The sequence below is a fragment of the Cyanistes caeruleus genome, chromosome 33 (assembly GCF_971803275.1).
Source record: "Cyanistes caeruleus chromosome 33, bCyaCae1.hap1.1, whole genome shotgun sequence".
NCBI lineage: Eukaryota > Metazoa > Chordata > Aves > Passeriformes > Paridae > Cyanistes > Cyanistes caeruleus.
The window spans coordinates 155698-181407 of record NC_141734.1 but is presented as its reverse complement, the minus strand read 5'-3'; the positions used below and the strand labels follow the sequence as shown (position 1 = coordinate 181407).

At 58.2% G+C, this 25710-nt stretch overlaps 1 protein-coding gene across 4 annotated transcripts in view; it reads left to right on the top strand.

Moving 5' to 3' along the window:
- The window catches only part of LOC111945661 (ATP-dependent chromatin remodeler CHD8-like), a 61088-nt gene that overhangs the window by 15275 nt on the left and 20103 nt on the right, over window positions 1-25710 (top strand). For all 4 annotated transcript variants that reach the window (XM_086870654.1, XM_086870653.1, XM_086870652.1 and 1 more), the window contains 14 exons: window positions 17-134; window positions 1888-1971; window positions 3557-3694; window positions 4272-4393; window positions 5843-6086; window positions 8668-8844; window positions 10621-10764; window positions 12167-12422; window positions 15998-16211; window positions 17033-17228; window positions 18079-18246; window positions 20942-21121; window positions 22386-22496; window positions 24024-24424. In XM_086870654.1, coding sequence (XP_086726780.1) covers window positions 17-134; window positions 1888-1971; window positions 3557-3694; window positions 4272-4393; window positions 5843-6086; window positions 8668-8844; window positions 10621-10764; window positions 12167-12422; window positions 15998-16211; window positions 17033-17228; window positions 18079-18246; window positions 20942-21121; window positions 22386-22496; window positions 24024-24424 — 2553 coding nt within the window. The remainder of the gene's footprint in view (window positions 1-16; window positions 135-1887; window positions 1972-3556; window positions 3695-4271; window positions 4394-5842; window positions 6087-8667; window positions 8845-10620; window positions 10765-12166; window positions 12423-15997; window positions 16212-17032; window positions 17229-18078; window positions 18247-20941; window positions 21122-22385; window positions 22497-24023; window positions 24425-25710) is intronic.

The following is a 25710-nucleotide window of genomic DNA, read 5'->3' as shown; positions in this document are numbered from 1 at the left end:
CCGGCCCCGCCCCCAGCTCGTACCTGCACTGCGAGTGGGCGACGATCGCGCAGCTGGAGAAGGACAAGAGGATCCACCAGAAACTCAAACGCTTCAAGACCAAAATGAACCAAATGCGGCATTTCTTCCACGAGGTCGGGGAGAATTCCCGGGGATTCGGGAAAAAACGGGGGAAAAACGGGATTTGGGGGGAAAAACGGGGATTTTGGGTAAAAAAACGGGGATTTTGGGTAAAAAAAATGGGATTAGTGGGGAAAAACCGGGGATTTTGGGGTGAAAAATGGGATTTGTGGGGGGAAAAATGGGATTTGTGGGGGGAAAAATGGGGATTTGGGGGGGAAAAAATGGGATTTGGGGGAAAAATGGGGATTTTGGGGGAAAAATGGAGATTTGGGGGGAAAAATGGGGATTTGGGAGGGAAAAATGGGGATTTGGGGGGAAAAATGGGGATTTGGGGGGAAAATGGGGATTTGGGGGGAAAAATGGGGATTTTGGGGAAAAAAATGGGGATTTGGGGGGAAAAAATGGGGATTTTGGGGGGAAAAACGGGGATTTGGGGGGAAAAATGGGGATTTGGGAGGGATAATGGGGTTTTTTGGAGGAAAAATGGGATTTTTGGGAGGGAAAATGGGATTTTGGGGGGAAAATGGGGGTTTTGGGGGAAAAACGGGGATTTGGGAGGGAAAATGGGGATTTTGGGGGAAAAAATGGGGATTTTGGGGGGAAAAATGGGGATTTAGGAGGGAAAATGGGTTTTTTTGGAGGAAAAATTGATTTTTGGGGGAAAAATGGGGATTTTGGGGAAAAACGGGGATTTTGGGGTGAAAAATGGGATTTGTGGGGGGAAAAATGGGGATTTGGGGGGGAAAATGGGGATTTTGGGGGAAAAATGGGGATTTGGGGGAAAAATGGGGATTTGGGAGGGAAAAATGGGGATTTGGGAGGGAAAAATGGGGATTTGGGGGGAAAATGGGGATTTGGGGGGAAAAATGGGGATTTTGGGGGAAAAATGGGGATTTGGGGGGAAAAATGGGGATTTGGGAGGGAAAAATGGGGTTTTTTGGGGAAAAAATGGAGTTTTGGGAGGGAAAATGTGGTTTTTTGGAGGAAAAATTGATTTTTGGGGGAAAAATGGGGATTTTTGGGGGAAAAACGGGGATTTTAGGGAGGATAGAATGGGATTTTGGGGGAAAAATGGATTTCTGGAGGAGAAAATCAGGTTTTAGAAGGGAAATCAGAATTTTGGGTGGAAAAAATGGGATTTGGGAGGCGAAATGGAGATTTTGGGTGGAAAAACCAGGATTTTGGGGGGAAAAATGTGGATTTGGGGTGGAAAAAGAAGATTTGGGGTGGAAAAGGAGAATTTGGGGTGGAAAAGGAGAATTTGGGGTGGAAAAGGAGGATTTGGGGTGGAAAAGGAGAATTTGGGGTGGAAAAAGAGAATTTGGGGTGGAAAAGGAGAATTTGGGGTGGAAAAAGAAAATTTGGGGGTGGAAAAGGAGAATTTGGGGTGGAGAAAGAGGATTTGGGGTGGAAAACGAGGATTTGGGGTGGAAAAGGAGAATTTGGGGTGGAAAAGGAGAATTTGGGGTGGAAAAGGAGAATTTGGGGTGGAAAAGGAGGATTTGGGGTGGAAAAAGAGGATTTGGGGTGGAAAAGGAGAATTTGGGGTGGAAAAGGAGAATTTGGGGTGGAAAAGGAGGATTTGGGGTGGAAAAAGAGAATTTGGGGTGGAAAAAGAGAATTTGGGGTGGAAAAGGAGAATTTGGGGTGGAAAAAGAAAATTTGGGGGTGGAAAAGGAGAATTTGGGGTGGAGAAAGAGGATTTGGGGTGGAAAAAGAGGATTTTGGGGTGGAAAAAGAGGATTTTGGGGGTTCCTGGGGCAGGATGAGGAACCCTTCAACCCCGACTACGTGGAGGTGGATCGGATCCTGGACGAGTCGCACAGCGTGGACAAGGACAACGGCGAGGTCGGAGCCCGGGGCGGCCGATTCTGGGGCAAAAACCCCGAAATCGGGGATTTTCAGGGGTTTGGGGTGGTGGAACCACGAAAATCGGGGATTTCTGTGAATTTGCTGGGGGCAGAACCCCAAAAATTGGGGATTTTGGTGGTTTTTGGGGTGGTGGAGCGCCAAAAATTGTGAATTTTCATGGATTTGGGGGGGTGGAACCCCAAAAATTGGGATTTTCTGGGGCAGAATCCCAAAATTGAGGATTTTAATGCATTTTGGGGTGGTGGAACCCCAAAATTGGGGATTTACGAAAATTTCCTGGGGGCAGAACCCCAAAATTGGGGATTTCTGGGGTGGTGGAACCCCAAAAATTGTGAATTTCCTGGGATTTCCTGGGGAAAAAAACCCAAAAATCAGGGATTTTCAGGGGTTTGGGGTGGTGGAACTCAAAAAATTGTGAATTTTGGTGGATTTGGGGTGGTGGAACCACAAAAATTGGGATTTCTGGGAATTTCCTGGGACCAGAACCCCAAAATTGGGGATTTACTGAAGTTTTCTGGGGAAAGAACCCCAAAATCGGGGATTTCTGGGAATTTTTTGAGAGGAAAACCCCAAAATTAGGGATTTTTGGTGGATTTGGGGTGGTGGAACCCAAAAATTGGGGATTTCTGGGAATTTTCTGGGGCCAGAACCCCAAAATTGGGGATTTTGGTGGATTTGGGGTGGTGGAACCCCAAAAGTTGGGATTTTTTGGGGTCAGAACCCCAAAATTGGGGATTTTGGTGGATTTGGGGTGGTGGAACCCCAAAATTTTGGTTTTTGGGGGTTTGGGGGTGGTAGAAGCTCAGAAAGGAGACTCAGGGCGTGGTCAGTGCCACAAACACCTGTCCCAGGTGCTCAGGGCGTGGTCAGTGCCACAAACACCTGTCCCAGGTGCTCAGGGCGTGGTCCCAGGTGCTCAGGGCGTGGTCCCAGGTGTTCCCAGGTGTTCCCAGGTGTTCAGGGTGTGGTTCCAGGTGTCCAGGTGTTCCCAGGTGTGTCAGGGGGTGTTCCCAGGTGCTCAGGTGTTCCCAGGTGTTCCCAGGTGTGTCAGGGCGTCAGTCCCAGGTGTTCCCAGGTGTTCCCAGGTGTTCCCAGGTGCTCAGGGTGTGGTCTCAGGTGTTCCCAGGTGCTCAGGGTGTGGTTCCAGGTGTTCCCAGGTGCTCAGGGTGTGGTTCCAGGTGTTCCCAGGTGTTCCCAGGTGTTCCCAGGTGCTCAGGTGTCAGTCCCAGGCGTTCCCAGGTGTGTCAGGGTGTGTTCCCAGGTGTTCTCAGGTGTTCCCAGGTGTTCCCAGGTGCTCAGGTGTCAGTCCCAGGTGTGTCAGGGTGTGTTCCCAGGTGTTCTCAGGTGTTCCCAGGTGTTCCCAGGTGCTCAGGGTGTGGTTCCAGGTGTTCCCAGGTGTTCCCAGGTGCTCAGGTGTCAGTCCCAGGTGTTCCCAGGTGTTCCCAGGTGCTCAGGGTGTGTTCCCAGGTGTTCCCAGGTGTTCCCAGGTGTTCCCAGGCGCCAGTCGCAGGTGCTGGCGGCGCAGGGCCCCGCCCCGCTGAGCCAGGTGTGTCACCTGCAGCCGGTGGTGTATTACCTGGTCAAGTGGTGCTCGCTGCCGTACGAGGACAGCACCTGGGAGCTGCAGGAGGACGTGGACGAGGCCAAGATCGCCGAGTTCAAACGGATCCAGGCGCGGCACCCCGAGCTCAAGAGACAGGTGAGCCCCGCCCCCGACAGGTGAGCCCCGCCCCGACAGGTGAGCCCCGCCCCCGACAGGTGAGCCTGGTTCCCCACAGGTGAGCCCTGCCCGACAGGTGAGCCCTGCCCCGACAGGTGAGCCCCAGGCCCAGCACGGTCACCTGTTCGTGTTTCACCTGTTCCACCTGTCAAATACACCTGGATCTCACCTGGATTTCGTCTCTCACCTGCCTCACGTGTATCTCTTCACCTGTCTTACCTGTGTATCTCACCTGTATCTCTTACCTGTCTCTCACCTGTCTGTCTCTCACCTGTATCTCTTACCTGTCTCTCACCTGTCTCACCTGTCTCTCCCCTGTCTCACCTGTCTCTCACCTGTCTCACCTGTCTCTCCCCTGTCTCACCTGTCTCTCACCTGTCTCACCTGTCTCTCCCCTGTCTCACCTGTCTCTCACCTGTCTCACCTGTCTCTCACCTGTATCTCACCTGTCTCTCCCCTGTCTCTCACTTGTCTCTCACCTGTCTCTCACCTGTCTCTCACCTGTATCTCTCCCCTGTCTCACCTGTCTCACCTGTCTGTGTCTCACCTGTGCCAGCCACGCCCGCAGGCCGGGGCCTGGAAGAAGCTGGAGGCGTCGCACGAGTACAAGAACCACAATCGGCTGCGGGAATATCAGCTGGAGGGGGTGAACTGGCTGCTCTTCAACTGGTACAACAGGTGAGCGCACCTGGGCGCACCTGGGCACACCTGGGCGCACCTGGGGACACCTGGGCACACCTGGGGACACCTGGGCACACCTGGGGACACCTGGGCACACACCTGGGCTATGGGGGAACAGCCGGTGCCACAGGTGAGCACAGCTGGAGGGGGTGAACTGGCTGCTCTTCAACTGGTACAACAGGTGAGCGCACCTGGGCACACCTGGGCACACCTGAACACACCTGGGCACACCTGGGCACACCTGGGCACACCTGGGGACACACCTGGGCACACCTGGGCACACACCTGAACACACCTGGGCTATGGGGGAACAGCCGGTGCCACAGGTGAGCACAGCTGGAGGGGGTGAACTGGCTGCTCTTCAACTGGTACAACAGGTGAGCGCACCTGGGGGCACCTGGGCACACCTGGGTGCACCTGGGCGCACCTGGGCACACCTGGGCACACCTGAGCTCACCTGGAACACACCTGGGGACAGCTGGGGACACCTGGAACCCAGTCTGGAACCCGATCTAGAACCCAGTCTAGAACCTGATCTAGAACAGTCTAGAACCGGATCTAGAACAGTCTAGAACCTGATCTAGAACAGTCTAGAACCCGATCTAGAACGCTCTAGAACCTGATCTAGAACGTACCTAGAACGTACCTAGAACCTGATCTAGAACGATCTAGAACCCAGTCTAGAACGCTCTAGAACCCGGTCTAGTACACACCTAGAGCGTGCCTGGAACACACCTGGGGACACCTGGAACACACCTGGGACACACCTGGGGACACCCAGAACACGCCTGGGGACACACCTGGGGACACCTGGGGGCACCCGGGACACACCTGGGGACACCTGGGGACACCTGGGGACACCTGGAACACACCTGGGGACACCTGGGACACACCTGGGGACACCTGGAACACACCTGGGGACACCTGGGAAAGGGGTCAGAGCAGGTGGGAGTAACTGGGCTACCCCAGGTGTGTGTTACCTGCCCCAGGTGTGCCCCTCACCTGCCCCAGGTGTGTCCCTCACCTGTCCCAGGTGTGTCCCTCACCTGCCCCAGGTGTATCTCACCTGTCCCAGGTGTGCCCCTCACCTGCCCCAGGTGTATCTCACCTGTCCCAGGTGTGTCTTACCTGCCCCAGGTACCCCTCACCTGTCCCAGGTGTGTCTCACCTGCCGCAGGTGTGTCTCACCTGTCCCAGGTACCCCTCACCTGCCGCAGGTGTACCCCAGGTGTGTCTCACCTGCCCCAGGTGTGTCCCTCACCTGTCCCAGGTGTGTCTCACCTGCCGCAGGTGTACCCCAGGTGGCCCTCACCTGCCGCAGGTGTGTCTCACCTGTCCCAGGTGTGTCTCACCTGCTGCAGGTGTACCCCAGGTGTGTCCCTCACCTGTCCCAGGTGCCACTCACCTGCGCCAGGTGTGTCTCACCTGCGCCGCGCTGTCCCTCAGGCAGAACTGCATCCTGGCGGACGAGATGGGTCTGGGCAAGACGATCCAGTCGATCGCGTTCCTGCAGCAGGTGCACGGCGCCGGCGTGCGCGGCCCTTACCTGGTGATCGCGCCGCTCTCCACCATCGCCAACTGGGAGCGCGAGTTCGGCACCTGGACCGGCCTCAACACCATCGTCTACCACGGCAGCCTGGCCAGCCGGCAGATGATCCAGCAGTACGAGATGTACTGCAAGGACACCAAGGTGAGCTCACCTGGGTTACCTGTGACACACCTGAGTTACCTGTGACACACCTGTATGGGGTCACTGACACACCTGTGCACACCCATCATCCACCACGGCAGCCTGGCCAGCCGGCAGATGATCCAGCAGTACGAGATGTACTGCAAGGACACCAAGGTGAGCTCGCCTGGGCACACCTGGGCACACCTGTGACACACCTGTATGGGGTCACTGACACACCTGTGCACACCTGTGCACACCCATCATCCACCACGGCAGCCGGGCCAGCCGGCAGATGATCCAGCAGTACGAGATGTACTGCAAGGACGGCAAGGTGAGCTCACCTGAGTTACCTGTACACACCTGTATGGGGTCACTGACACACCTGTGCACACCTGTGCACACCCATCATCCACCACGGCAGCCTGGCCAGCCGGCAGATGATCCAGCAGTACGAGATGTACTGCAAGGACACCAAGGTGAGCTCACCTGGGCACACCTGGGCACACCTGAGTTACCTGTGACACACCTGTATGGGGTCACTGACACACCTGTACACACCTGTGCACACCCATCGGGCACCACGGCAGCCTGGCCAGCCGGCAGATGATCCAGCAGTACGAGATGTACTGCAAGGACGGCAAGGTGAGCTCACCTGGGCACACCTGTGACACACCTGGACACACCTGTGTTATCTGTGATAACACCTGTACACACCCATCATCCACCACGGCAGCCTGGCCAGCCGGCAGATGATCCAGCAGTACGAGATGTACTGCAAGGACGGCAAGGTGAGCTCACCTGGGCACACCTGGGCACACCTGTGTTATCCATATACACCTGTATGGGGTCACTGACACACCTGTACACACCTGTGCACACCCATCGGGCACCACGGCAGCCTGGCCAGCCGGCAGATGATCCAGCAGTACGAGATGTACTGCAAGGACGGCAAGGTGAGCTCACCTGAGTTACCTGTACACACCTGGGCACACCTGTATGGGGTCAGTGACACACCTGTACACACCTGTGCACACCCATCATCCACCACGGCAGCCTGGCCAGCCGGCAGATGATCCAGCAGTACGAGATGTACTGCAAGGACGGCAAGGTGAGCTCACCTGGGCACACCTGTCACACCTGTACACACCTGTCACACCAGTCAGTCGCACACCTGTCACACCTGTCACACACCTGTCTGTCACACACCTGTCACACCTGTCAGTGACACACCTGTACACACCTGTACACACCTGTACACACCTGTCAGTCACACACCTGTCAGTCACACACCTGTACACACCTGTCAGTGACACACCTGTACACACCTGTACACACCTGTACACACCTGTCAGTCACACACCTGTCAGTCACACACCTGTACACACCTGTACACACCTGTCAGTCACACACCTGTCAGTCACACACCTGTCACACCTGTACACACCTGTCAGTGACGCACCTGTACACACCTGTACACACCTGTACACACACACCTGTGCACACCTGTACACACCTGTCACACCTGTCTCACCTGCAGGGCCGGCTGATCCCAGGTGCGTACAAGTTCGACGCGCTGATCACCACCTTCGAGATGATCCTGTCACACACACACACCTGTACACACCTGTGCACACCTGTACACACCTGTACACACCTGTACACTTGCACCTGTCAGTCACACACCTGTCACACCTGTACACACCTGTCGGTCACACACCTGTCACACCTGTCACACCTGTCTCACCTGTTCACACCTGCAGGGCCGGCTGATCCCAGGTGCGTACAAGTTCGACGCACTCATCACCACCTTTGAGATGATCCTGTCACACACACACACACCTGTACACACTTGTCAGTGACACACCTGTACACACCTGGGGTACACCTGTGCACACCTGTACACACCTGTACACACCTGTCTCACCTGTCTCACCTGCAGGGCCGGGTGATCCCAGGTGCGTACAAGTTCGACGCGCTCATCACCACCTTTGAGATGATCCTGTCACACACACACACACCTGTACACACCTGTGCACACCTGTACACACCTGTACGCACCTGTACACACACACCTGTACACACCTGTACACACCTGTCTCACCTGTCTCACCTGCAGGGCCGGGTGATCCCAGGTGCGTACAAGTTCGACGCGCTCATCACCACCTTTGAGATGATCCTGTCACACACACACACACCTGTGCACACCTGTGCACACCTGTCAGTGTCACACCTGTCAGTCACACACCTGTACACACCTGTACACACCTGTCAGTCACACACCTGTCTCACCTGCAGGGCCGGCTGATCCCAGGTGCGTACAAGTTCGACGCCCTCATCACCACCTTTGAGATGATCCTGTCACACACACACACACCTGTACACACCTGTCAGTGACACACCTGTCAGTCACACACCTGTCACACCTGTCTCACCTGTTCACACCTGCAGGGCCGGCTGATCCCAGGTGCGTACAAGTTCGACGCCCTCATCACCACCTTTGAGATGATCCTGTCACACACACACACACCTGTACACACACACCTGTCAGTCACACACCTGTCACACCTGTCACACCTGTCACACCTGTTCACACCTGCAGGGCCGGCTGATCCCAGGTGCGTACAAGTTCGACGCGCTCATCACCACCTTCGAGATGATCCTGTCCGACTGTCCCGAGCTGCGCGAGGTGCAGTGGCGCTGCGTGGTGATCGACGAGGCGCACCGGCTGAAGAACCGGCACTGCAAGCTGCTGGACAGCCTCAAGCACATGGACCTGGTGAGTGAACACACCTGGGCACACCTGAGATACACCTGGACACACCTGGGTTCACCTGGGTACACTTACAGTACACCTGGGTACACCTACAGCACACCTGGACACACCTGAGACACACCTGGGTACACCTGGGTACACCTACAGCACACCTGGGTACACCTGGACATACCTGGGTACAGCTGGAGACACCTGAGATACACCTGGGCACACCTGGGGTACAGCTACAGCACACCTGAGATAACACCTGGGCACACCCAAAACCACCTGCGCTTCCTGTGTGCGGCACGGACTCACCTGTACACTCACCTGCGTCACCTGTGTCACCTGCGTCACCTGTGTCACCTGTACACTCACCTGTGTCACCTGTGTCACCTGTACATTCACCTGTGTCACCTGTGTCACCTGCGTTACCTGTGTCACCTGCGTCACCTGTGTCACCTGTGTTACCTGTGTTACCTGTGTCATCCGTGTCACCTGTGTCACCTGTACATTCACCTGTGTCACCTGTGTCACCTGCGTTACCTGTGTCACCTGCGTCACCTGTGTCACCTGTGTCACCTGCGTTACCTGTGTCACCTGCGTCACCTGTGTCACCTGTGTTACCTGTGTTACCTGTGTCATCCGTGTCACCTGTGTCACCTGTACATTCACCTGTGTTACCTGTGTCACCTGTGTTACCTGTGTCACCTGTGTCACCTGTGTCACCTGTGTCACCTGTGTTACCTGTGTCACCTGTGTCACCTGTGTGTCATCTGTGTCACCTGTGTCACCTGTGTCACCTGTGTCACCTGTGTTACCTTTGTCACCTGTGTCACCTGTGTCACCTGTGTCACCTGTGTTACCTTTGTCACCTGTGTTACCTGTGTTACCTGTGTCACCTGTGTTACCTTTGTCACCTGTACACTCACCTGTAGGGTTACCTGTCCCCTCACCTGTATGGTCACCTGTGTTTACCTGCAGGAGCACAAGGTGTTGCTGACAGGTACACCGTTACAGAACACCGTGGAGGAGCTGTTCAGCCTCCTGCACTTCCTGGAGCCCGTGTTATCTGTGTCACCTGTGTTACCTGTGTCACCTGTGTCACCTGTGTCACCTGTGTTACCTGTGTCACCTGTGTTACCTGTGTTACCCGTGTCACCTGTGTCACCTGTGTCACCTGTGTTACCCGTGTCACCTGTGTCACCCGTGTCACCCGTGTCACCTGTGTCACCTGTGTCACCTGTGTTACCTGTGTCACCTGTGTCACCTGTGTTACCTGTGTCACCTGTGTCACCTGTGTCACCTGTGTCACCTGTGTCACCTGTCCCCTCACCTGTCCCCTCACCTGTCCCCACAGGAGCACAAGGTGTTGCTGACAGGTACACCGTTACAGAACACGGTGGAGGAGCTGTTCAGCCTCCTGCACTTCCTGGAGCCCGTGTCACCTGTGTCACCTGTGTCACCTGTACACTCACCTGTGTTACCTGTGTCACCTGTGTCACCTGTGTTACCTGTGTCACCTGTGTCACCTGTGTCACCTGTGTCACCTGTGTCACCTGTCCCCTCACCTGTCCCCTCACCTGTCCCCACAGGAGCACAAGGTGTTGCTGACAGGTACACCGTTACAGAACACCGTGGAGGAGCTGTTCAGCCTCCTGCACTTCCTGGAGCCCGTGTTACCTGTGTTACCTGTGTTACCTGTGTTACCTGTGTCACCTGTGTCACCTGTGTCACCCGTGTCACCTGTGTTACCTGTGTTACCTGTACACTCACCTGTCCCCTCACCTGTCCCCACAGGAGCACAAGGTGTTGCTGACAGGTACACCGTTACAGAACACGGTGGAGGAGCTGTTCAGCCTCCTGCACTTCCTGGAGCCCGCCCGCTTCCCCTCCGAGGCCGAGTTCCTCAAGGACTTCGGGGACCTGAAAACCGAGGAGCAGGTGAGGGGCACACCTGGGGGGACACCTGGGGACACCTGGACACACCTGGGGACAGCTGAGATACACCTGGGGACACGAGGACACACCTGGGGACAGCTGGGGACAGCTGAGATACACCAGGACACACCTGGGGACAGCTGAGATACACCTGGGGACACCTGAGATACACCTGGGGACACCTGAGATACACCTGGGGACACCAGGACACACCTGTTCACACACCTGTGCACACCTGCACACACACCTGTCCCACACCTGTGCAGGTGCTGCTGAAGGAGGACGTGGAGAAGAACCTGTGCACACACACCCAGTGTCACACCTGTGCACACCTGTTCACACCTGTTCTTACCTGTTCACACCTGTTCTCACCTGTTCACACCTGTTCACACCTGTTCACACCTGTTCTCACCTGTTCACACCTGTTCACACCTGTTCACACCTGTTCACACCTGTTCTCACCTGTTCACACCTGTTCATACCTGTTCACACCTGTTCATTCACACCTGTCTCACCTGTTCTCACCTGTTCACACCTGTTCACACACCTGTTCTCACCTGTTCTCACCTGTTCTCACCTGTTCACACCTGTTCATTCACACCTGTCTCACCTGTTCTCACCTGTTCACACCTGTTCACACCTGTTCTCACCTGTCCCACACCTGCGCAGGTGCAGAAGCTGCAGGCGCTGCTGAAGCCCATGATGCTGGGGCGGCTGAAGGAGGACACACACCTGGTGTCACACCTGTTCATTCACACCTGTTCACACCTGTTCACACCTGTTCACACCTGTTCTCACCTGCGCAGGTGCAGAAGCTGCAGGCGCTGCTGAAGCCCATGATGCTGCGGCGGCTGAAGGAGGACACACACCTGGTGTCACACCTGTTCATTCACACCTGTTCTCACCTGTTCACACCTGTTCACACCTGTTCACACCTGTACAGGTGCAGAAGCTGCAGGCGCTGCTGAAGCCCATGATGCTGGGGCGGCTGAAGGAGGACACACACCTGGTGTCACACCTGTTCATTCACACCTGTTCACACCTGTTCACACCTGTTCACACCTGTTCTCACCTGTTCACACCTGTACAGGTGCAGAAGCTGCAGGCGCTGCTGAAGCCCATGATGCTGCGGTGGCTGAAGGAGGACACACACCTGGTGTCACACCTGTTCTCACACACCTGTCTCACCTGTTCACACCTGTTCACACCTGTTCTCAACTGTCCCACACCTGTGCAGGTGCAGAAGCTGCAGGCGCTGCTGAAGCCCATGATGCTGCGGCGGCTGAAGGAGGACGTGGAGAAGAACCTGTGCACACACACCTGTACACGCACCTGTACACACACCTGTTCACACACCTGTTCACACACCTGTTCACACCTGTTCACACCTGTCTCACCTGCGCAGGTGCAGAAGCTGCAGGCGCTGCTGAAGCCCATGATGCTGCGGCGGCTGAAGGAGGACGTGGAGAAGAACCTGGCCCCCAAGCAGGAGACCATCATCGAGGTGGAGCTGACCAACGCGCAGAAGCGGCTGTACCGCGCCATCCTGGAGCGCAACTTCGCTTACCTGGCCCGGGGGGCGGGGCACGGCAACGTCCCCAACCTGCTCAACACCATGATGGAGCTGCGCAAGTGCTGCAACCACCCCTACCTCATCAACGGTGAGTCACACACCTGGGCACACCTGGACACACCTGGGCACACCTGGGGTACACCTAAACACACATCGATACACCTGGGCACACCTGGGCACACCTGGGGTCACACCTGTGCAACCTGCTCAACACCATGATGGAGCTGCGCAAGTGCTGCAACCACCCCTACCTCATCAACGGTGAGTCACACACCTGGGCACACCTGGACACACCTGGGCACACCTGGACACACATTGATACACCTGGGCACACCTGGGGTCACACCTGGGCACACCTGCCCAACACCATGATGGAGCTGCGCAAGTGCTGCAACCACCCCTACCTCATCAACGGTGAGTCACACACCTGGGGACACACCTGGGGACACCTGGGTACACCTGGACACACACTGACACACCTGGGCACACCTGGGGTCACACCTGGGCACACCTGAACACACCTGGACACACCTGGGGTACACCTGAACACACATTGATACACCTGGGCACACCTGGGGTACACCTAAACACACATCAATACACCTGGGTACACCTGAACACACCTGGGGTCACACCTGGGCACACCTGTGCAACCTGCTCAACACCATGATGGAGCTGCGCAAGTGCTGCAACCACCCCTACCTCATCAACGGTGAGTCACACCTGGAAACACACCTGGGGACACCTGAACACACCTGGGGTACACCTAAATACACATCGATACACCTGGGCACACCTGGGCACACCTGGGGTCACACCTGTCCAACCTGCTCAACACCATGATGGAGCTGCGCAAGTGCTGCAACCACCCCTACCTCATCAACGGTGAGTGACACACCTGGGGACACACCTGGGCACACCTGGGGACACCTGAACACACCTGGGGACACCATAACACACATCGATACACCTGGGGTACACCTGAACACACCTGGGTACACCTGAACACACCTGGGGTCACACCTGTGCAACCTGCCCAACACCATGATGGAGCTGCGCAAGTGCTGCAACCACCCCTACCTCATCAACGGTGAGTGACACACCTGGGCACACCTGGACACACCTGGGGACACCTGAACACACCTGGGCACACCTGGGGTCACACCTGGGCACACCTGTCCAATGCCATGATGGAGCTGCGCAAGTGCTGCAACCACCCCTACCTCATCAACGGTGAGTCACACACCTGGGCACACCTGGGGTACACCTGATCACACACTGACACACCTGGGCACACCTGAACACACATTGATACACCTGGGCACACCTGGGCACACCTGGGGTCACACCTGTGCAACCTGCTCAACACCATGATGGAGCTGCGCAAGTGCTGCAACCACCCCTACCTCATCAACGGTGAGTGACACACCTGGAAACACACCTGGGGACACCTGGGGACACCTGAACACACCTGGAAACACACCTGGGGACACCTGGGTACACCTAAACACACATTGATACACCTGGGCACACCTGGGGTACACCTGGACACACCTGGGGACACCTGGGCACACCTGAAACAATGGTTTTGATGGAACCACTGAAGGAACCGTTGACATTTGGAGACCCGGGGTGGTCAGTGCTGGTCACTGCTGGTCAGTGCTGGTCCGTGATGGTCACTGGTGGTCACCAGAAGATCTCCATGATGGTTTGATGTAACCATTGATGGTCACCAAAAGATCTCAGAGATGTTCTGATGGAACCATTGAAGGAACCATTGATGTTTGGAGATCCGGGGTGGTCACCGCTGGTCAGTGCTGGTCACTGGTGGTCACCAGAAGATCTCAGTGATGGTTTGATGGAACCATTGATGGTCACCAAAAGATCTCAGAGATGTTCTGATGGAACCATTGAAGGAACCATTGATGTTTGGAGATCCGGGGTGGTCAGTGATGGTCACTGCTGGTCAGTGCTGGTCACTGGTGGTCACCTGAAGATCTCCATGATGGTTTGATGTAACCATTGATGGTCACCAAAAGATCTCAGAGATGTTCTGATGGAACCATTGAAGGAACCATTGATGTTTGGAGATCCGGGGTGGTCACCGCTGGTCAGTGCTGGTCACTGGTGGTCACCAGAAGATCTCAGTGATGGTTTGATGGAACCATTGATGGTCACCAAAAGATCTCAGAGATGTTCTGATGGAACCATTGAAGGAACCATTGATGTTTGGAGATCCGGGGTGGTCAGTGATGGTCACTGCTGGTCAGTGCTGGTCACTGGTGGTCACCTGAAGATCTCCATGATGGTTTGATGTAACCATTGATGGTCACCAAAAGATCTCAGAGATGTTCTGATGGAACCATTGAAGGAACCATTGATGTTTGGAGATCCGGGGTGGTCAGTGATGGTCACTGCTGGTCAGTGCTGGTCAGTGCTGGTCAGTGATGGTGACTGATGGTCACCTGAAGATCTCAGTGATGGTTTGGTGGAACCATTAATGGTCAGTGATGACCACCTGAACATCTCCATGATGTTCTGATGGAACCACTGAAGGAACCATTGACATTTGGAGACCCGGGGTGGTCACCGCTGGTCAGTGCTGGTCAGTGCTGGTCAGTGCTTGTCACCAGAAGATCTCCATGGTGGTTTGATGGAACCATTGATGGTCATCAAAAGATCTCAGAGATGTTTTGATGGAATCATTGAAGGAACCATTGACGTTTGGAGACCCGGGGTGGTCACCGCTGGTCAGTGCTGGTCAGTGATGGTCAGTGCTGGTCACTGGTGGTCACCAGAAGGCTTCCATGATGGTTTGATGGAACCATTGATGGTCACCTGAACATCTCAGAGATGTTCTGATGGAACCACTGAAGGAACCATTGACGTTTGGAGACCCGGGGTGGTCAGTGCTGGTCACTGCTGGTCACCGCTGGTCAGTGCTGGTCACTGATGGTGACTGATGGTGACTGATGGTCACCTGAAGATCTCAGTGATGGTTTGATGGAACCATTGATGGTCACCAAAAGATCTCATTGATGTTTTGGTGGAACCACTGAAGGAACCATTGACATTTGGAGATTTGGGGTGGTCAGTGATGGTCACTGCTGGTCAGTGCTGGTCAGTGATGGTGACTGATGGTCACCTGAAGATCTCAGTGATGGTTTGGTGGAACCATTAATGGTCAGTGATGACCACCTGAACATCTCCATGATGTTTTGATGGAACCACTGAAGGAACCATTGACGTTTGGAGATTTGGGGTGGTCACTACTGGTCAGTGCTGGTCAGTGCTGGTCAGTGCTGGTCCGTGATGGTCACTGGTGGTCACCAGAAGATCTCCATGGTGGTTTGATGGAACCATTGATGATCACCAGAACATCTCAGTGATGTTTTGATGGAACCACTGAAGGAACCATTGACGTTTGGAGATCCGGGGTGGTCAGTGATGGTCACCGTTGGTCACCACTGGTCAGTGATGGTCAGCAGACGATCTCCATGGTGGTTTGATGGAACCATCGATGGTCACCAAAAGATCTCATTGTTGTTTTGATGGAACCATTGAAGGAACCATTGACGTTTGGAGATCCGGGGTGGTCACTGCTGGTCACTGCTGGTCAGTGCTGGTCAGCGGTGGTCACCGCGTGTCCCCGGTGTCCCCCAGGCGCGGAGGAGCAGATCGTGGCGGAGCTGCGGGCGTCGCTGCCGTCGCCGGCGCCGCCGGACCTGGCGCTGCAGGCGCTGGTGCGCTCGGCCGGGAAGCTGGTGCTGCTGGACAAGCTGCTGCCCCGGCTGCGCGCCGGCGGCCACAAGGTGCTGGTCTTCTCGCAGATGGTGCGCTGCCTGGACATCCTGGAGGACTACCTCATCCAGAAACGGTGAGGGGAATTGGGGAGAAAAAACGGGAATTTGGGAAAAAAACAGAAAATGTAAAAAATGGGAAAAAACTGGGAAAAAACAGCCAAAAAATGGGGGAAAATGGGGAGAAATGGAGTTATGGGACATCCTGGAGGACTACCTCATCCAGAAACGGTGAGGGGAATTGGGGGGAAAAACCGGGGATTTGGGAAAAATGAGAAAAATGGGAAAAACGGCTAAAAAACGGCAAAAAAATGGACAAAAAATGGGTAAAAATGAGAAAAAACCAGGGAAATTGGGACATCCTGGAGGACTCCTCATCCAGAAACGGTGAGGGGGATTGGGGGGGAAAAACCTGGGAATTTGGGAAAAAACAAAAAACCTGTAAAAAATGGCAAAAACAGGGAAAATGTGACCCTGTCCCTGACCTGTTGGGGTGTGTCCCTGACCCCGTGACCCCCTTTGGGGCGTGTCCCTGACCCTTTGGGGCGTGTCCCTGACCCTTGGGGGCGTGTCCCCTGCAGGTACCCGTACGAGCGCATCGACGGGTGTGTCCCTGGTGTTTGGGGCGTGTCCCTGACCCCGTGACCCCCTTTTGGGCGTGTCCCTGACCCTTGGGGCGTGTCCCTGACCCTTTGGGGCGTGTCCCTGACCCTTGGGGCGTGTCCCTGACCCTTTGGGGCGTGTCCCTGACCCTTGGGGCGTGTCCCTGACCCTTTTGGGCGTGTCCCTGACCCTGGGGGCGTGTCCCTGACCCTGGGGGGCGTGTCCCCGACCCTTTGGGGCATGTCCCCGCCCCTTTTGGGCGTGTCCCTGAGCCGTTGGGGCGTGTCCCCTGCAGGTACCCGTACGAGCGCATCGACGGGCGCGTGCGGGGGAACCTGCGTCAGGCGGCCATCGACCGCTTCAGCCGGCCGGACTCTGACCGCTTCGTGTTCCTGCTGTGCACCCGCGCCGGGGGCCTGGGCATCAACCTGACGGCCGCCGACACCTGCATCATCTTCGACTCGGACTGGAACCCCCAGAACGACCTGCAGGTGGGAACGGGGTCACCGGGGTCACGGGGTCACGGGGTCACCGGGTGTGACTGGGGTCAGGGGTCACCGGGTGTGATCAGGGCTGCGACCCCCAGAACGACCTGCAGGTGGGAACGGGGTCACGGGGTCATGGGGTCACGGGGTGTGGGTGGGGTCACGGGGTCACCGGGTGTGAGCGGGGTCACCGGGTGGGAACGGGGTCACGGGGTCACCGGGTGTGAGTGGGGTCACGGGGTCACCGGGTGTGTCTGGGGTCACGGGGTCACCGGGTGTGAGTGGGGTCACGGGGTCACCGGGTGTGATCGGGGCTGTGACCCCCAGAACGACCTGCAGGTGGGAACGGGGTCACCGGGGTCACGGGGTCACCGGGTGTGACTGGGGTAAGGGGTCACCGGGTGTGATCAGGGCTGTGACCCCCAGAACGACCTGCAGGTGGGAACGGGGTCACGGGGTCACCGGGTGTGTCTGGGGTCACAGGGTCACGGGGTGTGATCGGGGCTGTGACCCCCAGAACGACCTGCAGGTGTGCGGGGTCACGGGGTCACCGGGTGTGAGTGGGGTCAAGGGTCACCGGGTGTGTCTGGGGTCAGGGGTCACCGGGTGTGATCGGGGCTGTGACCCCCAGAACGACCTGCAGGTGGGAACGGGGTCACGGGGTCACCGGGTGTGAGTGAGGTCACCAGGTGTGTCTGGGGTCAGGGGTCACCGGGTGTGATTGGGGTGACATTGGGGTGTGGTCAGTGTGATGGGGTCACAGGATCTGACTGGGGTTTGGGGTTTGGGGTCCCAGGCTGGGTTTGGGGTCCCAGGCTGGGTTTGGGGTGACAGATGGGTGGTGCTGTCCCCGCAGGCGCAGGCGCGGTGTCACCGCATCGGGCAGAGCAAGGCGGTGAAGGTGTACCGGCTGATCACCCGCAACTCGTACGAGCGCGAGATGTTCGACAAGGCCAGCCTGAAACTGGGGCTGGACAAAGCCGTGCTGCAGTCCATGAGCGGCCGCGAGGGCAGCATCGCCGGGGTGAGCTGGGGACAGCCTGGGGACACTGGGGACACTGGGGACATCCCTGGGGTGACAATCCTGGGGGACAAAGCCGTGCTGCAGTCCATGAGCGGCCGCGAGGGCAGCATCGCCGGGGTGAGCTGGGGACACTGGGGACACCCCTGGGGACACTGGGGACACCCCTGGGGACAACCCTGGGGACACTGGGGACACTGGGGGGACAAAGCCGTGCTGCAGTCCATGAGCGGCCGCGAGGGCAGCATCGCCGGGGTCAGTGTGGGGACAGCCTGGGGACAGTCTGGGGACATCCCTGGGGACACTGGGGACATCCCTGGGGTGACAATCCTGGGGGACAAAGCCGTGCTGCAGTCCATGAGCGGCCGCGAGGGCAGCATCGCCGGGGTGAGCTGGGGACACTGGGGACATCCCTGGGGACATCCCTGGGGACACTGGGGACACTGGGGACACTGGGGGACAAAGCCGTGCTGCAGTCCATGAGCGGCCGCGAGGGCAGCATCGCCGGGGTGAGCTGGGGACAGCATGGTGACAATCCTGGGGACAGCCTGGGGACACTGGGGACAACCCTGGGGACATCCCTGGGGTGACAATCCTGGGGTGACAATCATGGGTGACAATCATGGGTGACAAAGCCGTGCTGCAGTCCATGAGCGGCCGCGAGGGCAGCATCGCCGGGGTCAGTGTGGGGACACCCCTGGGGACATCCCTGGGGTGACATCCCTGGGGTGACAATCCTGGGGGACAAAGCCGTGCTGCAGTCCATGAGCGGCCGCGAGGGCAGCATCGCCGGGGTGAGCTGGGGACAGCGTGGTGACAATCCTGGGGACACTGGGGACATCCCTGGGGACACTGGGGACACCCCTGGGGACAACCCTGGGGACACTGGGGACATCCCTGGGGACACTGGGGACATCCCTGGGGACACTGGGGACATCCCTGGGGACATCCCTGGGGTGACAATCATGGGGACACTGGGGACACCCCTGGGGACACTGGGGACATCCCTGGGGACACTGGGGACACTGGGGACAACCCTGGGGACATCCCTGGGGACACTGGGGACAACCCTGGGGACATCCCTGGGGACACTGGGGGCAACCCTGGGGACGTCCCTGGGGACACTGGGGACATCCCTGGGGACATCCCTGGGGACATCCCTGGGGACATCCCTGGGGACACTGGGGACATCCCTGGGGACATCCCTGGGGACATCCCTGGGGACACTGGGGACACTGGGGACATCCCTGGGGACAACCTTGGGGACACTGGGGACACTGGGGACATCCCTGGGGACAACCTTGGGGACACCCCTGGGGACACTGGGGACACTGGGGACACCCCTGGGGACACCCCTGGGGACACTGGGGACACCCCTGGGGACACCCCTGGGGACATCCCTGGGGTGACAGCCCTGGGGGGTTTCCATACTGGGGTCCTGCTCGATGAGGTTCCTCAGGACGGGCGTCTCCACGCCGGGGTTCTTTAGGATGGGGCTCTTCACGTTGAGGTTCTCCAGTTCAGGGCTCCTCTGGGTTCTCCAGTTTGGGTTCTCCAGGTTGGGTTCTTCAGGTTGAGGTTCTCCTGTTCGGGGTTCTCCAGGTTGGGTTGTCCACATTGGGGTTCTCCAGGGTTCTCCAGTTCAGGGCTCTTCGGGGTTCTCCAGTTTGGGTTCTCCAGGTCAAGGTTGTCCACATCGGGGTTCTCCAGGTCAAGGTTCTCCACATTGGGGTTCTCCAGGGTTCTCCAGTTCAGGGTTCTCCAAGCTGGGTTTGTCCAAGGTGATGAAGTTCTCCAGTTTGGGGTTCTCCAGGTTGGGGTTCTTTGGGTCCAGATTCTGGAAGTTGAGGTTCTCCAAGTTGAGGTTCTCCAGATTGAGGTTCTCCAGATTGGGGTTCTTCAGTTTAGGGTTCTCCAAGCTGAGGTTCTCCAGGTGGAGGTTCTCCAAAGTGAGGTTCTCCAGGTTGAGGTTCTCCAGGTTGGGTTCTCCAGGTCAAGGTTGTCCACATTGGGGTTCTCCAGGGTTCTCCAGTTCAGGGTTCTCCAAGCTGAGTTTGCCCAAGGTGATGAAGTTGAGGTTCTCCAAGGTGAGGTTCTCCAGGGTGATGAAGCTTTTCAAGTTGGGGTTCTGCAAGTTGAGGTTCTCCAGGTTGAGGTTCTCCAGTTTGGGGTTCTTTGGGTCCAGATTCTGGAAGTTGAGGTTCTCCAAGTTGAGGTTCTTGAAGTTGAGGTTCTCCAAGCTGAAGTTCTCCAATTTGAGGTTCTCCAGATTGGGGTTCTTCAGTTTAGGGTTCTCCAAGCTGGTGTTCTCCAGGTTGAGGTTCTCCAAGTTGAGGTTCTCCAAGTTGAGGTTCTCCAGATTGAGGTTCTCCAGGTTGAAGTTCTCCCAGCTGAGGTTCTCCAGATTGAGGTTCTCCAGGTTGAGGTTCTCCAAGCTGAGGTTCTCCAAGTTGGGGTTCTCCAGGTTGAGGTTCTCCAGGTTGAGGTTCTCCAGGTTGGGGTTCTCCAAAGTGAGGTTCTTCAAGGTGAAGTTCTCCAAGTTGAGGTTCTCCAAGTTGGGTTTCCTGGGAGTTTGGGTTCCCCAGGAGTTGGTGTGTCCCAGATTTGGGGTGTCCCAGATTTGGGGTGTCCGTGTGTCCGAGTGTCCGGGTGTCCGAGTGTCCGTGTGTCCGGGTGTCCGAGCGTCCGGCCGTTGCAGATCCAGCAGTTCTCCAAGAAGGAGATCGAGGACCTGCTGCGCAAGGGCGCCTACGCCGCCATCATGGACGAGGACGACGAGGGCGCCAAGTTCTGCGAGGAGGACATCGAGCAGATCCTGCTGCGGAGGAGCACCACCATCACCATCGAGAGCGAGGGCAAGGGCTCCACCTTCTCCAAGGTCAGCACCTGGGGGGTCCAGGTGTGTCCAGGTGTGTCCAGGTGGGGCTGGTGGAGCTCCAGGTGTGTCCAGGTGGGGCTGGTGGAGCTCCATCACCACCATCACCATCGAGAGCGAGGGCAAGGGCTCCACCTTCTCCAAGGTCAGCACCTGGGGGGTGGAGAACATCCAGGTGTGTCCAGGTGTGTCCAGGTGGGGCTGGTGGAGCTCCATCACCACCATCACCATCGAGAGCGAGGGCAAGGGCTCCACCTTCTCCAAGGTGAGGCTGGAGAACATCCAGGGGTGTCCAGGTGTGTCCAGGTGGGGCTGGAGAAGGTCCAGGTGTGTCCAGGTGGGGCTGGAGAAGGTCCAGGTGTGTCCAGGTGGGGCTGGGTGGGGCTGGGTGGAGTTCCAGGTGTGTCCAGGTGTGTCCAGGTGGGGCTGGGTGGAGCTCCAGGTGTGTCCAGGTGGGGCTGGAGAAGGTCCAGGGGTGTCCAGGTGACCTTTGGTGGGATTAGAGAAGGTTCAGGTGGAGCCAGGTGACCACTGTTGGTCCTGGGGGAGCTCCAGGTGTGTCCAGGGGTGTCCAGGTGTGTCCAGGTGGGGCTGGAGAAGGTCCAGGTGTGTCCAGGTGTGTCCAGGTGTGTCCAGGGGTGTCCAGGTCACCTTTGTTGGCCACCGTGGAGGTTCATGGCTGCGGGCCGGCCGCAGGAGAGCCAGAGTGACCACTGGTGACCATTGGTGACCACTGGTGACCACTGGTGACCATGGATGACCACTGATGACCATGGGTGACCACTGGTGACCACCGCTGACCATGGGTGACCATGGGTGGTCCCGGGTGACCATGGGTGGCCACTGATGACCATGGGTGACCACTGGTGACCACGGATGACCATTGGTGATCACTGGTGACCATTGATGACCACTGGTGACCATGGGTGACTGTGGGTGACCACCGCTGGCCATGGGTGACCATGGGTGGCCATGGCTGACCACTGGTGACCATGGATGACCACTGGTGACCACGGGTGACCATGGGTGACCATGGGTGGTCCCGGGTGACTACTGGTGACCATTGGTGACCATGGGTGACCATGGGTGGCCAGGGCTGACCACTGGTGACCATTGGTGACCATTGGTGACCATGGATGACCACTGGTGACCACTGGTGACCACTGGTGACCATGGATGACCACTGGTGACCACGGGTGACCACGGGTGGTCCCGGGTGACCACGGGTGGCCAGGGCTGAGCGCTGACCGCTGTCCCCCGCGGCCAGGCCAGCTTCGTGGCGTCCGAGAACCGCACGGACATCGCGCTGGACGACCCCAACTTCTGGCAGAAGTGGGCCAAGAAAGCCGACCTGGACCTGGAGCTGCTCAACAGCAAGGTGGGGTCAAGGGGTCATCTCAGGGGTCATCGGGGTCATCTCGGGGGTCAAGGGGTCATCTGGGGGTCATCTCGGGGGTCAAGGGGTCATATCAGGGGTCATCTCAGGGGTCATCGGGGGTCAAGGGGTCATCTGGGGGTCATCTCGGGGGTCAAGGTCATCTCGGGGGTCATCGGGGTCAGCTGGGGGTCATCGGGGGTCAAGGGGTCATCTCGGGGGTCATCGGGGTCATCTCGGGGGTCATCTGGGGTTATCTGGGGTCACGTGGCTGGCGCAGTGGCTGGAGGCCGCACTGACCGCTGACCACCTTCACTGACCACTGCACTGACCACTGTCCATCCCCACTGATCGCTGTCCATCCCCAATGACCGCTGTCCATCCCCACTGACCACTGATCCCTCACTGATCTCACTGACCCCTGTGACCCCTCACCCTGTGACCCCTAACTGATCCCTGACTGACCCCTGCCTGACCTTGCTGACCCCTGACTGACCCCTGACTGACCCCTGTGACCCCTGCCTGACCCCTGCCTGACCCTGAGTGACCGCTGACTGACCCCGCTGACCCGTGACCCCTCCTGACCCCTGTGACCCCTGTGTCCCCTCACTGACCCCTGTGACCCGTGACCCCTTACTGACCCCTGCCTGACCCCTGCGACCCCTCTGACTCCTGTGACCCCTCTGACCCCTGCCTGACCCTGCCTGACCCCTGTGACCCCTGACTGACTCCTGTGACCCCTGCCTGACTCCGAGTGACCGCTGTGACCCCTGCCTGACCCCTGACTGGCCCCTGCATCCCCTGCCTGACCCCTGTGACCCGACTGACCCCTTACTGACCCCTGACTGACTCCTGTGACCCCTGTGACCCCTGCCTGACCCCTGTGACCCCTGTGACCCCTGACTGACCCCTGTGACCCCTGCCTGACCCTGAGTGACCCCTGTGACACCCGAGTGACCGCTGTGACCCCTGCCTGACCCCTGTGACCCCTGCCTGACCCCTGCATCCCCTGACTGACCCTGTGACCCCTGCCTGACCCCTGTCTGACCCCTGACTGACCCCTGACTGACCCCTTACTGACCCCTGACTGACCCCTGTGACCCCTGCCTGACCCCTGTGACCCCTGTGTCCCCTGACTGACCCCTGTGACCCCTGCCTGACCCTGAGTGACCCCTGTGACACCCGAGTGACCGCTGTGACCCCTGCCTGACCCCTGTGACCCCTGTGACACCCGAGTGACCCCTGTGACCCCTGCCTGACCCCTGTGACCGCTGTGACCCCTGTGACCCCTGTGACACCTGCCTGACCCCTGTGACCCCTGCCTGACCCCTGTGACACCTGCCTGACCCCGAGTGACCCCTGTGACCCCTGCCTGACCCCTGTGACCCCTGCCTGACCCCTGCATCCCCTGCCTGACCCTGCCTGACCCCTGCCTGACCCCTGTGACCCCGAGTGACCGCTGTGACCCCTGTGACCCCTGCCTGACCCCTGTGACCCCGAGTGACCGCCGTGACCGCTGTCCGCGGGCAGAACACGCTGGTGATCGACACGCCGCGCGTGCGGAAGCAGACGCGTCACTTCAGCACGCTGCGCGACGACGACCTGCTGGACCTGTCCGAGCTGGACAGCGACGAGGAGCCCGACCGGCCGCGCCCGCGCCGCGCCCACCACCACGGACACGCCCCCGCCCACCACGGGCACGCCCCCGCCCACCACGGACACGCCCCCGCCCACCACGGGCACGCCCCCGCCCAGCACGGACACGCCCCCGCCCAGCACGGACACGCCCCCCAGCCCGGCCACGGCCAGCAGCAGCAGCAGCAGCAGCAGCAGGGCGTGGTCACTCCGGCCGCTCCGGCCGCTCCGGCCGCGCCGCAGCCGTTCGGGAGGAGCGAGTGCGTCCGGGTGGAGAAACACCTGATGGTCTTCGGGTGAGCCAGGGGTCAGCCGGGGGTCAGCCGGGGGTCAGCCGGGGGGTCATGGGGTCACTCGGGTCAGCCAGGGGTCAGCCGGGGGTCAGCCGGGGGTCAGCGGGGTCACTCGGGTCAGCCAGGGGTCAGCCAGGGGTCAGCAGGGTCACTCGGGTCAGCCAGGGGTCACTCGGGTCACCCAGGGGTCAGCCAGGGGTCAGCGGGGTCACTCGGGTCAGCCGGGGGTCAGCGGGTCAGCCGGGGGTCAGCCAGGGGTCAGCAGGGTCACTCGGGTCAGCCGGGGGTCAGCGGGTCAGCCGGGGGTCAGCGGGGGGTCAGTGACCACTCTGACCACATTGGCTGACCACTGACCATTCACTGACCTCACACTGACCATTCACTGAGCACTAAGCACTGACCACACTGACCACACTGACCACTCACTGATCACTCACTGACCACACTGACCACTCACTGACCACTCACTGGCCACTCACTGGCCATTCACTGACCACACTGACCACTCACTGACCACACTGACCACTCACTGGCCACTCACTGACCACTCACTGGCCACTCACTGACCACTCACTGGCCACTCACTGACCACTCACTGGCCACTCACTGACCACTCACTGACCACACTGACCACTCACTGACCACTCAGTGGCGACTCACTGACCACTCACTGACCACTCACTGACCACTCACTTATCAGTCACTGACCCCACTGACCACTCACTGACCACTCACTGACCACTCAGTGGCCACTCACTGACCACACTGACGACTCACTGACCACTCATTGACCACTCACTGACCACTCACTGACCACACTGACCACTCACTGACCACTCACTGACCACTCACTGACCACTCACTGACCACTCATTGACCACTCACTGACCACTCACTGACCACACTGACCACTCACTGACCACACTGACCACTCACTGACCACTCAGTGGCGACTCACTGACCACTCACTGACCACTCACTGACCACTCACTTATCAGTCACTGACCCCACTGACCACTCACTGACCACTCACTGACCACTCAGTGGCCACTCACTGACCACACTGACGACTCACTGACCACTCATTGACCACTCACTGACCACTCACTGACCACACTGACCACTCACTGACCACTCACTGACCACTCACTGACCACTCACTGACCACTCATTGACCACTCACTGACCACTCACTGACCACACTGACCACTCACTGACCACTCACTGACCACACTGACCACACTGACCACTCACTGACCACTCACTGGCCACTCACTGACCACTCACTG